The sequence below is a fragment of the Cavia porcellus genome, unplaced genomic scaffold, assembly GCF_034190915.1.
Source record: "Cavia porcellus strain 051 isolate PalLab524CR breed Dunkin Hartley unplaced genomic scaffold, mCavPor4.1 scaffold_5, whole genome shotgun sequence".
NCBI classification, from domain to species: domain Eukaryota; kingdom Metazoa; phylum Chordata; class Mammalia; order Rodentia; family Caviidae; genus Cavia; species Cavia porcellus.
Window position 1 is genome coordinate 111,961,790 of NW_026947488.1, and position 13,720 is coordinate 111,975,509.

Below are 13,720 nucleotides of genomic sequence, written 5' to 3' on the forward strand. Positions count from 1 at the left end.
GGAGCAGACCCATGCTGTTCTGGTCACAGTGCATGGCCCCATATCTCCTCTTCCCTGCAGGCCCTGCCACACCCTGTGACATCTTACCTTCCAGCTGATGGGCCTGAGTTACCTGTCTCCCTCCACTAAAGCCTCCATGCACATCGGCCTCACAAACCTCACATTTCAATCCCAGAGATAAATCTGCTCTGCAGATGTACCTCAAAAAGCAGTGCAGTGAGTCACCATGCCTAGGTCTTGGATCCTACTATTTGATCACCAGGATTAAAACACATATGAGTTATCTTTCCTGTTTTTATAACTTTGAGAAGACTTAAATTTAGAGAATACAAATATTTTTCGCTGATTATATTAATCATGTTTTCTAATTTCTATATTTTATACCAATTTTGCATTACAAGATCCTGGGGACAGACAGACACGGTCTCCCAAGGTTAACAAATTCTTGGAGACATCAGAGAACTTGTCTAGGGACACACTTTTGATTCACAAACCAACCAAGATCAAAACCATATTGCCACTTTCCCCCGTGCCCCTGTTATCAGGCAGTGGAGACACTATCCTTACCCCTAAATCAGCTCAAAGCCACTTAACAGATAGCCAGGGGTCACCCTCAAAAAACCACTCAAGCTATTGTCTCTGTTCCTTTCCTATAAAAGCCATAATAAAGCTCTGTCTCCTAATTTCCAATTCTTTTTGCCTCCTCATGGACCTGGGTGCACCACTGTATGGACTTGCATGGGTAAAAATGGCCCCTGCTCTTGGGACCTGTAGGCAAATGTTCTTTAAAAACAGTTGTATATCTATCTGTCATCTTCTAGCCTTAGTTAAAGTGGACCCTATTTATATTTTAAGGTACCAATGCACACCTTAGAAAGTGGTAAAGTTGAGCCTAAATCTTTATATACTTAACAAAGTTCTTTACAAATATTTAATGTTTCATTTAGGGCCATAAACAAAATGCTAATTAAGATTGGGCATAAAAGAAAAGTTGGAGCTCTTTAAAATGACAAGTGATACTCTTTATCAGAGCCCTAACTGCAAATATTTTATGTTGCTTAATAAATAAAGAAAAAAAGTGTTTTGGGTTTCTTTTTTAATTTTTAATTTTTTGGAGATACAGTCTCAATATGCAGTTTAGGTTGGCCTTGAGCTCACTTTGTAGCCCAGGTTGATCTCAGACTCCCCACGATCCTCCTGCCTCAGCCTCCAAAGTGCTAGGATTACAGGCATGCACCACCATGCCCAGCAAAAGGTTTATTTTGACTAGTGTATCTGGAGGTTCCAATCTGAGACTGTGGTGATTAGGGCTTCTAAAGGCAACATATTGCTCTGGAAGCATTTGGGGGAGAAAACCACTTATATTATGGCCCAGAAGGCAAAGTCAGTTGAAGACCAGACCTGGGTCCCAGCACAGTCCCTGCTGAAGCACGGCCCCAGTGAGCTGAGCTTCTCTCTAAAGGCTTCCCAGCTCCACCATGATAAATAAGCCCCAAACATATAGACACGCATGACATTCAGTATAGCGTTGTCCATCTTATTCTTACAGAGCAAATTAGAATGATAGGTAAGGTGAGAATGTTGTGGATAAACCAGCACACAAAATGTACTTTCTGGGTGAGCTGTGTCTCTCTTACAAGTTGCAGCTGCATGGAGGCTGTCAAGGCTCGCTGAGCTTTACCATTCTCTAGTTAAAGAATGGGCTGAACTTTCTTTTCCCATCCTTAAATATAACGTCCATCTATCACTTTTAAAATTCCCTTTAGAAGACTTATGGATCAATACCGTGAGAGTTTTTCTAGTCTTCTTTTGTACCAGGGAGTCATCCAGAGACACACCATGGCTCTTCATGAATTAGGGAGTATCAGAATGTGATAAGCATCAAAAAATGTGACTCCCTGAAAGCTTATCAAGAATGTTAAACTCGTAAGTTCTTTTGCTGCTATGGGCAATGAATATCTATGTTGGGAGGTAAGCACATGCTTTTCTGTTTTTGATAGACATTTATTTCTTTTCCCTGAGGATTATATTTTCCTGCCTTCCCTCCTCATCATTTCTTACCAAGGAGCAGCCAGGGTGTCTGAAATTCTGAGAAAAGAAAAAGAGAGCAGCAGGACCTACCTCCCAAGGTGGCCCCCTTCAGAGTCCTACCCGGAAGAAGCATCAGTGGGTCAAAAGAGAGTTTTGCAGCAGAGGGTGCTACTCCGATAATCACACACACCCCATAGCTCACGTGGCATGACTCAAAAGCTGCAACCTAATTCCACAAGCAGAACATTAACTTCTCATCCTGACACCATCATAGCCACAGTTCTAAAACATATTTTCAGGATAACAATATGGTAGAAATACCATAGAATTGAAAAGTATGCAGTACGCTCACAGTGAGTTCCTGAATGAACTGCTTAAATTCAATGTGACTATGATTTTTAATACTTAAGATATAGATAATATTATTACTTAACTAGCACTACACATATTAAGTGGAATAAAATATGAAAATGCATCAACACACCATGAGACACATAAGATGTGCTCAGACTAAAATGAATGACAGTAATTTTATCAAAAACAGGTATAACTCAATGGTAAAATGTGCGCTTATGCGTGCCAGGTCCTGAGTTTAATTCCCAGCATAAAAGAAAACCCCTCAACCTCCCCCAAATGAAACAAAACAGAAAACAATATTAAATTAATTTCATGTCTTTACAAAGCTGATGTGATGAGTATTCATACGTTCACGGCAGCACCCCTCCTAGTGCCCCAAGGTCACACACCATGGTATCAGTGAGTCCAACAGCTTCAAAGGCAAAGTCAGCACCACCACCTGTCATTTCCACCACCACCTCCTGGACAGGTCTCTTGAGGTTCTGTGGGTTGAGACAGTCAGTGACTCCGAGTGCTCTCGCCCAGGGAAACTTGTCTTCAATGATGTCAACCCCAATGATCCTGGAGGCACCAGAGGCTTTGCAGCCCATGACAACTGCTGAGCCAATTCCTCCGAGTCCAAAAATCACACAGGTGGAACCTGGGGTGACCTGAAAGTTCAGAGAATAAATTCTAAATTTGGCTTTGACAGTGTAGAAAAGAGCTCTCTGATTGCATGGCTCTGGACTTGACACTGTGTAGTTAGAGTAATGGAGCAAAATTCCAAAGTATATCCTCACCCTGGCAGTGTTAAACACAACTCCAAAGCCTGTAGGCACTGCACAGCTCATGATGCAGACCTTATCCAAAGGAGCAGCAGCATCGATTTTTCCCACCGCAATTTCATGGACTACAGTATATTCGGTGAATGTGCTGGTGCCATAAAGATGGTAAATCTTCCTTCCCCTGCATGTAAACCTGCTGGTTCCATCTAACATTAATCCAGTTGGTGAGAGGATACTGTTGCACAGACACACAGAGTGACAAAGAAGAGTTTTAGCTCAAAGTCAGTGCCTGGTACACTGAAAAGTGCACAGATGAGAAGTCCAACAAATCAGAACTCACTTCTCCTTAACACACATGTTCCCCTTGGGGTGCAAGCAGTATCTACATTCTCCACACTCAGGAAGAAGAAATATTAAGACTTTATCTCCTGAGGAGAGAGAACAAACAAGCAGTGAACAGCTTGGATGGAGTCACAGAACAAGACTAAAAATATGTTTACTCATAGGAAATTGCAGTAGATATTATGAATGTGTTTTAATGAAAATTGTCATTAGTTTTGACGTTAATTAATACTTCCCTTTGAAATGAAAACAAATCAATTTTAATACAAATGAATGAAAGATATGAGAATTTTGAGATTTACTTTGGAAGTAAAACAAATTCAAAGATAAAGTTAAGTCAAGAGTGTTAATCAATGTCTGTGATATAAGGCATAATTAGCATCCTAATCAGCATCCTAATCAGCATCCTAAGGCATAATTATCCTAGGGAGAGGCAGTTTACACTTAGTATACTTAATATTTGTGGAAATAGTGAATTAATATTCTAGTGTTAACACTAAAATTTAAACTCATTTTGAAATTGTTGATTACTGGACAGGAATTTAGACACGGCAGCTCCTTAATTCCAGCTCTGCCACTCAGTGGCTAAATCAGCTGAAAAACATAATTATGTCCAAGCTTCTCTTTCCTGATGCTTAAGGTGGGCATAAAATATATATAATATATATGTTAGAGTAATACATCATAAAGTATTTCATGTATAAACATGATGAACACAAATTCTGGAGAAAATTGTTATAAATGACATCTGCTCCAATCACTTTAAAAGATCCTTTCAAGTATCTGTGTGCAGATGCATGTGTGTGTGCAGGAAAAAATCTCTCATACATATTTTCACAGTATAATTACATATATATTCAATTCTTAGTTCAACTTTTTGATAAGTAGACTTGCAAACTTTATAGAAAAATTCTTCTTTTTCTTTGAGTCCTTTCAAGCCAAACACAAATTTGGAAAATTCGGAATCTTAGGCTGCCTATATTTTGCACTAAACCTGGTATGCAAGTGAATTTTAATGTTTATGTCAAAATTGAATGATTTCTTCTAACTCTATTATACCTTTGGAGAAAATCAGAGAGTGGATTAGCAAGGGCATCCACACCGTGTCTTCCTCATCTCCTTACCTGGCTGGACAGTGGTTACACCTTCTCCAATACTCTCTACGATGCCAGTTCCCTCATGGCCCAAAATTGAAGGGAGTGGCACTTTGTCTTTCCCTTCCAAGATGTGTTTATCAGTACCGCAGAGCCCAGAGGATACAATCTAAAAAGAAAAAAAAAAAATGGCTGGATATAAAATACTTTGTTACAAAATTATTGCATGTATCAGAAAAATACAATGCTGCAAAATCTAGAGGCAGAATGTACTCTTGGGTTTTTCATTTTCTTGGGTTTTTCATTTGAGGTACTATCAATTGTGTTCCTATCATACAGCTGTTTGAGAAAAAGAATGCAAGCACTTAGTAAATATGTCTTTGTCTTTATAATTTTCCTTAGACTTCAGAAACATCAGGGACTTGTTTTCTGGCTCCTTGCGTAAAAGAGTTATGTGATCAGTGGACGTGAGAAAGCAGACCATTCAAACTCTGGGGTCTATTTCAATACATGCACTCAAGTGGAAGGAGCCCCTGGGAGAGAGCGCTCTGATGCTTCTTCCCCTGCATTACCCTCTACCCGCCATGCAGAGAGACTGAAATGCAAGGCTTTTCATGGTAACTTGCACGTCCTGATCCTAGCACGGTAGTTCATGACATGTCCAAACAGAAGAGTGGAAGGGTTTTTCCTTGAAGACTCTGCCATAGTGCAATTTTTTTTCTTTCTTCTAACTTGTAAGTGGTTTTCAGTTCAAATGGTCAGTTAGCCTGTCATCTGTTAGCCAGGAAGAAAGCGTTTACCAAAGTCTAGTAACGGTGGCAACTCTTCAATTGTGAAAAATACATTTGTGTATTTCTCCACAATTGTGAAAAATACATTTGTTTTAAACCACCTAGTCAGTGGTATTCTCCTGTAGCCCGTGGTGAAGACAGAGCTCTTCCCATCCTGCCCTGCATGGTGAGAGCTTCTTCTCTACTAATGAGACCTGTTGTTAAGGGGTAGATCTGCTGTGTCTGCAGCAGAGACGCCCGGGGAGAGCTGGGCGGTTTGGGAGCTCAGTCTTCCTGCTATTCCCACGAAGACCAGTCTTCTGGGTTATTCTCTCAGTGCAGTTTCTTCTTCCAAAACAAAATACTGCAGACTGGGTAATGTATAAACTACGGAAGTTCAGGAAGAGGACATCTGGAGACTGGCAGGGACTTCCCTGCCCCGTGGTAGGATTTATGCACACAGAAGAGCAGATTCTGAATTTAAATCTCTTTAGGATCCCAGTCCCAGGGTCACTAATGTACTCTTATGATAAAAATTTAATCAGATCATGAAGGTAGTGGCCACATGGCCTGGTCACCTCCCTGCACCATTATATTGGCCACTAAAAAATCACACCAGAAAGCTACCTAACCACACATCCGAATAACATTTTAACTATTGAAAAAAAAGTGTCATGGGTCAACAATAGCCTGTGTTGATTTTCAAATTTTTGAAAACCACAGTGTATTTAAAATATTTATTAACATTTCATTGTTTCTATATATTCTATTTGTGACATTTTAATAAAATACAATGATCAAACGTTATGTATGGCATTATAAACCTGGTGTAAATAACAGGAATTCTAACTATCAAATGCCATTCATCCTAAAATCATAAAATCATTCTAGACACACATGTCTGCAGAAATGCCTACTAAAAGTCTCACTTATATTTACCTTAATTCGAACTTCTCCAGGCTTTGGTGGATCAACTTCAACCTCCTCAATGGACAGTGGGGCATTTGCTGTCCAGGCAATGGCTGCCCGGCATGTGATAACCTAGGTATATATAAAAATCAAATGATGAAATGAGCTTTCATTAAAATAAAATTAAAATCATATTAAAATCAGATAAGACCTAGTTAAAATCACATCTGCTTTACTGACTGGTTCCACTTTCACCATTCTGAAGCACAGATAATCTATTATATTTACTGATAATTATCACATGCATGATACATATATGAATAAGATAAATGTTATTATGGGTGGCATTTATATGAATATTATATATATGAATAGTGTAAACAGTTGCAATGGGAGACATATTTTTTGCTTGAAGAACTTTTATCCAATTTGTGTGCTTAAACGATTTGTCTGTACTCTAAATGTCACACTGATTTTTTTATTGACCAACTGATTTATGGAGCTTGGTTCAGTTTTATGAATGTAGTTTCAGTACTGTAATTTCTAACATAATGCATTTATTTAAAACAAAAGATGAGTTATGCAAATAATATAAGACATGGTGACAGTTATCTTGTAAATAAGACAAGCAGTTGTATTAATTTTACTTCTTTTTCAAATTTCATTCTAATAAAATATGAGGAACATTTTATCCTACATTCACACTTAATTTCTGTAGCTTATAACCTTTATTCATTCATCTCATTTTTATTTTTAAATCTACACAACTCACACTTTGATACTTATGTGCTGATTCTTCTACATTAATAAGTGCTTATATTTGAAGAATGATTCAATTTTGTACAAGATTGTATAGTACTTTACAGAAGGATTGACTAAGTTATTTGTTTAAATAATATTATTTCTCTTTTAACACTTTGATCTGATTTCTTTTTTTACACATCTCATGCACTCATAAGATTTATTTGCAAGTATACAATTTGTTTCATACATATTGAGTAATTAAGTCATTTAAAATGCATGCATGCACGCACAGTGAGATACTCACATTCCATTGGAAGTGAAGCCAAATTTTTAAAAGATTTACATAAGGCAGAAAAATATATGGATGTCTTCTAATGAAACTAGTAGTACTAATGATTATTAATAAGTTATAATTAGTATAGCTTTGCACTTTATAGCCTTCCTCAAATACATATTCTTATCTCTACAATCTATCTAAGAAGCTGAAGTAATAATGATAGCTATAGCTAAAAAATTGAAAGGAACTTCTTTCCTAGTTTTCTTTAACCCCTTCTTAACACCCATCTGTAAAATAAATGAAATATTTAATTTCATTGAAAATTAGTATCTCAAAATGGAGTCTTAGTGATGCTGAACTAGATCACTGCCTACTGAATTTGCTGATATTCTTTGAAATGCAGAAGACATAGACAAAAGAAATTGGATGCTATTTGAGTATAAAAAGCACCCAATGTGGTTTAGATCTATAAATTGAACACCACAGATAGTGGGAAATAATCAGAAAATTTAAATCCAGAGGAAAAATCCAACACGTTTCTTAAATTGTTCTGAGTCAGCCATTTGCTACATGAATCTTGCAAAACATTCACACCATTAATATTACTTTTGCCTCTATAAATCCTTTTTATGTTTCAAATTCCATCTGAAAAGGACATGATCACAGTTTCTCAGTTCGTAGATAATTCCCTGAATTTCACATTTAAAGCACATTATCTATTGAATTTAACGTGCTTTACTTATTTAAAAGAGAAGCCCATAAATTAAAAATCTTGTGTCACTTGTTTCTTACAAAGATAAGAGCCTCAACCCCCAGGGAATCACAGGAAATATTTTGAAAGGCACATTATGGTGGATGTATAACCACCATGTCTATTTCTTTATAAGTATTTCTACTGATGAAATATCAATGTTAATTTTATGATTTTTAAGCAATCTATACTTAACAGAAAAATATCAATAAAGTATTAAATTTTTAATCTGTAATGAGTGATGTTTAGAATAAGCATCACATTTTCAATATCAACTGGATCTAAACAATAATAGCATAAATACATTCCTGTGTGAACTGAATAAAACTCTACTACAAAAATAATCTTTACCTCAATTAGGCCACTTAATGCAGTTTTCTCACATGAGAAGTGTGTGTTTACACACAAGAATCACTTACCCTGATCACATATGTGTTTGGTTTTCCTGTCTTCTTTGGTGTGACTACTTAGCATCTTGCTGCTCTTCCTATTTCTTAGCAGGGTCTTGTGATGGTCCACCTGTTTGTTCATTGGTCTACTCTAGAATTTTTTGCAGAGTTCTCTGAGCAGATACATACTGTTCTTCCTCTTGTAATTGATTATCAATCCCAGCCTCGATCATTTAATAAATTTTCTCCATAGTATTTTGTGCTTGTCATTTTCTTTGTAAACTATGAAACTAATTATGCCTGACATATTTAGGATTGAGTAAAGCCTAAACACTGGCCAATATTTCATGCCTTGAGTAACTTCATAACTGCCACAGAACTCATCAGCATCTACTCTGCCTTTCATCTTGTAAAAGGTGATCATTTCTGGCTTCATTTGCAAAGATTCACTGTGAGTCTTTTTGTTTCTTTGTTTGTTTGTTTGTTTGTTTGAGGACAGGGCCTCACTATGGGGCCCAGGCTATCCTTGAACTCACTGTGTAGCACAGGCTGACCTTGAACTTACAGGATCTTCCTGCCTCAGCCTCCTGAGTTCTGGGGTTACAGGTATGTACCATCACATCTGGCTCATATTAGTGTATCTTAAAACATCTTGTAGTATATCTTGTAGTATAATTGTACAATTTCCAACAGTGAATTATGGTATTGGCTTTCCATCCAATCGGTTTCACCCCTGGCAAGAATCTAGTAACATTTTCAAAACTACTTCTAATGTTGGATCATTCAGGTACACATGACCATTTTGACTGAATATTTATTTACATTACTGTTTTCCTCCTCATCTGTATCAAGGTCGTCATTCTGCATTTCTCCATCTGTCATATTTTGCTAACTTCTTTGGCTAACATCATCCAAGTCATCATCAGTAGCCAAGTAACCTAATGACTCATTTTCACCCTCCTCCCAAAGTTATAAGAGTGAATTTTCATACACTATTGTACTGAATTGGGCTAATTCTGTTCACACTTTGATACACATGCATACACCTTGCTGTTCATTGTACCAAATGGTGACGCAAAGATCCCTCCCTGGATCCACCAGTGTAGCTGCTGAGATGCACAGCCGGCAGCTATTATCATGTTGAACCTGGCAGTGAAAGAGAAGTAGGAGGAAACTTTCCTGGCTAAGGACAATCAAAATAAGTCACTGTTTAGGAAAAACTACCACAGAGAACCCAGTGGTTAGGGAAGCTATGCGTAGAGTCCAGAATCCTAATACCCTAACATCTTCCACTGCCAAATTCTGAGCCTGCACCTCTCCCCTGGGAAAGGTGGCTTTTGCTCAGCAGAGCACTCAGCGCTGACACTTCTTCCCCCTTCCCTCAATTCATGCAGCTGACACCCTTGATCTTGTTTCTTAAACATCAGCTACTTACAATTTACCAGGAAAGCAGGGTGCACACACACTCCTGTACTATCTACAACACCGCCTCAGGTAGTAAAGTACGTGAACTAGTGATAGCATACATGAGACAGCACTTCAAGAGTAAACCATGACTTACTTTGCTTGGTTTTTCCGTGGAAACTTTATCTTGTTCCATCTTTCCTTCTGGCTGTCTCAGCTGTAGAGCTGTGTCTTCTCACCAACCTGACCCCATTTATATCAGAGTTTCCTCACCCCTCAGATTGACTCAGCCAGTGATTATTAACCGCCAGTGATTATTAACCAATGAGAGGCAGAAGAGAGAGAAATACAGTATTGAAAAGGGGAAAGAAAAGAGCAGATATAAAATTGAGGATGGGGGATAAAAAATGTTTGGAGATAAAGCAAAAAAGGGTTAGTAAAAGAGGAAAAATGTGGGTAAAAAATTTAGAGGGAAAAAAGAAAATAATAAAGAAACAGTAACAGCCTGTCTTATGATCTTAAGATCCAAAGATTTCTTTTAGATATCAGCTTCCTTTATCATTTTTTTAGGAAATGAATTTCAGTATGACTTTTGAAAAGCACAACCAAGCCACTGAAAATTGTTTAACTGTATATCAGAATGAGTTTGAAATTTTGAAAAGAAGATTTATAAGTCATTTATTGCCTAAATTTTTAAAACATTTAATTTTCTTCAAGCTTACTCCTATTTTTTCCCAAAGAATTATAAGGAAGAATTCTAAGTCATGTGTGATAGGGTATGGGCACTTCCCCACAGCAAGAACAAGCCTCACAGCCTTAGTAATATTTGGGCATTTTGCTGCTTTTTGAAGGCTACTGCATCCTTGATTTTTTTCAAATCCATTTTATTCAAGGATAAAAAGAAAGAAAAGAAGAAGAAAAATGTTGGAGACCACTATGAAGCAGCTCTGAGAAGGATTTAAGATGACATAATGGGCTTTTTATGTTTATTTGTGAGTGTGTTCTAGGCTCCAGCCCCTTGCCTGGTAATGGGAGTGGATTCCTAGTAAGTGAACCTCTATGAATCACTGGTCTTGGCTGAGGCTGTAGTAGCCTATGATGCCAGCGATACCTCAAAAGGGAAGACAAGGCCACAGCTGAGGACACCTGGCTCAAACACCAGATCTTACCAAAATGACCCAGTTTATAGCAGAGTTTCCTCACCCCTCAGAGTGACTCAGCCAGTGATTAAGCAGATAAGAGACTGCAGTTGCAGGCATTTGACACCTGCACTCTCACTCCTACTATAAATGTCTTCATGGAGCTAAGACGTCCTAAACTAGCATAATTTACTACTTGGAAAAGTCTTTGAAGGGACTCCCAAGGCCCTGCTCATTTTGCACACTTTCCTCAGTTCTCCCGCTCTTTATTTAGACCTCATAAAAAGGGAAATCCAGAGAAGTCTTTGTCTTAGCTCCCAGAGTCTCGAACTCAGCTAAAGGGTTTTGATCCTCCTAGAGTCCTAAAATCATACCACTTGTCTCATTTATTTAAGCCTTCCTTGTATACTTGTTTGGGAGATTGGGGATCTAGGTCAGAACCTGATAGATGAAGAAGAAAATACAACAAAATTTCAAAGCATGTCAATCAGGGGACAATGATGATATATACTTTGCCCATTGTTATCCTAAATCATTGACCCAGAGCATAAGACATCTGCATTCAATTGTCCAACCAAAACTAGCAAAAATCTTTCTCTTCAGTGAACTCAGAGAAATCAATTATATAGCTCTATTAACTATTTTATATACATATACATACACATATATATGTTTTTTCTTTCAGTTTGTCACACTAATGAAACAGTATGATATTTACATATGTGTGCCTTATTTATTTCACTAATGAGTAGATTCTAATGTTGCATTATTTTACCTATAAAACTGTCCAGTTCATCATTTTTATGGCTGAGTAGTACTCAATTGTATAAAAAATATCATATTTTTTGTCCATGCCTCAGTTGATGGGCATTTAGGTTGTTTCCATTATAAGCCGTGGGGCTACAAACATAGGTGCACATATATTTCTGTGTTGTGATGCTTTTAATTCTTTTGGGATGAAGGGAAAGAGTTGGTTTACATGGAATCAGCAGTCCTAGTTTTAAGGAATCTCCACATTGATTTCCATAGTGGTTATACCATTCTGTATTCCCACTGCATCCCTGATATTATCAGAAAAAAGTCAGATTCGCCTAACACCTCAATGTGAAAATAAGTCCAAAATCCTTGATACCTTTGGAGGAAGGTTAGTGGCAACTTATTATTCTTCTTATGTTTTGGTTAAGCCAATTTATGCTGTCACTTTGAAATGAACAATTTCGAAGGAGGCCCCCTCCAAAAAATTCTAGAATCTGTAAGATGCAGTATAAAGGCACTCTTATCAGTGTCCACCAGACATTCTTTCAGAACCAGAACCTTATTCACCTCCTCTCATGCTGCTGGGTTGGCATGATGACCACAAGTGGTCCCCGACCCTTACCAGCCTTCAGTGGCTGGCAACATAACAGTGTGACTTACTTTAAGAATGGCTTTTGATGCAAGACACTGTTCTGCTAGGCTTGACACTATCTGGCATTAGGGTGAAAACTATTGGACACATAAAAACCTCTTTGGAGAAAGAGATTATCACAAACTGTAAGCCTGTGAACTTCCATACCCAGCTGTCTATTACACCCTAGCAAGCTTTGTATGTTCTCTATGAATTACTAGAGGAAGACCTAAAAGTGAGTGTTAAACCTAGGTTAACATATGGAACATGAATGAGATGGGTGCGCTCCCTTGCCTTTGGTATCTTACAAGATATCATTGTGCTGGAGAAGGGCACCTTTATCCTGGACACTCTGGCTACTGCATTTGTCACCTGGATCAACTAAAACAAGAGCAAAGCCACTTTACACATTCTACAGATGATAATGCCTCTAACACAAACTTGAAAGTCATTGAAGAGTTGCTGATTCTCATTCCTTCAACCTGAATATCCCTGGAGAGGATACAACTTGAGGATTAGAACAATTGGCTCATCGGGGGGAAGGCATCTTAGCACATGCTTGGGGAAACAGTTAGGTCCATGTGAATATTTTAATGGAGTCTGTACAATTCCCAATGATACACTCAGTTGGTCTGACCAATGGTAGCCTCAAAACTTAATCCAATGTTTGTCCCTTCAGGATAAAGAATTTTGGGAAATTTCCTGTCTCATAGGTATTCACAATTATAAATTATATATCAATAATACATGTGGATGCTCATATATAATCCAAAGGCATGATACAAGGCCTCCCTTCAGTTACAGACATTTTTATAAGTGACCAAAGTATTCATTCAACCTCTCATAATATAAAACTGGGCTTTGAAACAAGATTTTTACTACAGTTTCATCTCTGCCAGACTGGGGACTCAGGTCACATAGAGTTCCATAGTGACTGACATACATTAAATTCCATCAAATGATTGTTGGCAAATTTTAAGTCTTCAGATGTCAAGATATCATGATGATAAAGTAACTGATTGTATTTTTGATGTTTGCTTCCCAATAGCTTTTAAATCTCACATCTTACAAGGTGATCTGGGGGCAGGGGACTTAGTTCAGCGGCATAAGCACCTACCTTGCAAGCAGGCAGTCCTGAGTTCGATCCCTGGTACCGATAAAAAGGAAAAAGACAAAAAAAAAAAAAAAAAAAGATCTGTAAGTTTTTTCTTTTGGTGTTGGTGTGAAGTTCAAATGATACAAGCAAGAGCTCGTGGAACTTTATCCTCGTCCCACTCCTTAACCACAATAAACCCAAAGCTATCACTTAAACTTGTTTTCTTAAGTCAACTTGGACTTGCTTGAAAGCTTGCTATAATCTTC

The 13,720-nt window shown here is 37.8% G+C and overlaps 1 protein-coding gene and 1 long non-coding RNA gene across 52 annotated transcripts in view; one reads left to right on the forward strand and one right to left on the reverse strand.

Moving 5' to 3' along the window:
- The window catches only part of LOC100734190 (alcohol dehydrogenase 1-like), a 226,088-nt gene that overhangs the window by 81,550 nt on the left and 130,818 nt on the right, over positions 1–13,720 (reverse strand). For 45 of the 50 annotated variants that reach the window (XR_010047730.1, XR_010047732.1, XR_010047733.1 and 42 more), the window contains 7 exons: positions 13,476–13,505; positions 6,298–6,399; positions 4,619–4,757; positions 3,493–3,580; positions 3,168–3,387; positions 2,778–3,038; positions 2,122–2,257 (listed from right to left, as the gene is read on the reverse strand). Coding sequence is in view for 42 of the 50 variants with exons in the window: in XM_063249452.1 (XP_063105522.1) it covers positions 2,122–2,257; positions 2,778–3,038; positions 3,168–3,387; positions 3,493–3,580; positions 4,619–4,757; positions 6,298–6,399; positions 13,476–13,505 (976 nt within the window). In the remaining 8 variants the exon portion in view is untranslated. The remainder of the gene's footprint in view (positions 1–2,121; positions 2,258–2,777; positions 3,039–3,167; positions 3,388–3,492; positions 3,581–4,618; positions 4,758–6,297; positions 6,400–13,475; positions 13,506–13,720) is intronic. The other 5 variants (XM_063249418.1, XM_063249446.1, XM_063249445.1 and 2 more) reach the window with 1 other exon arrangement.
- LOC134476167 (uncharacterized) overlaps positions 1–13,720 on the forward strand; it is a 99,428-nt gene that overhangs the window by 73,284 nt on the left and 12,424 nt on the right. The gene's annotated exons all lie outside the window — the stretch shown is intronic.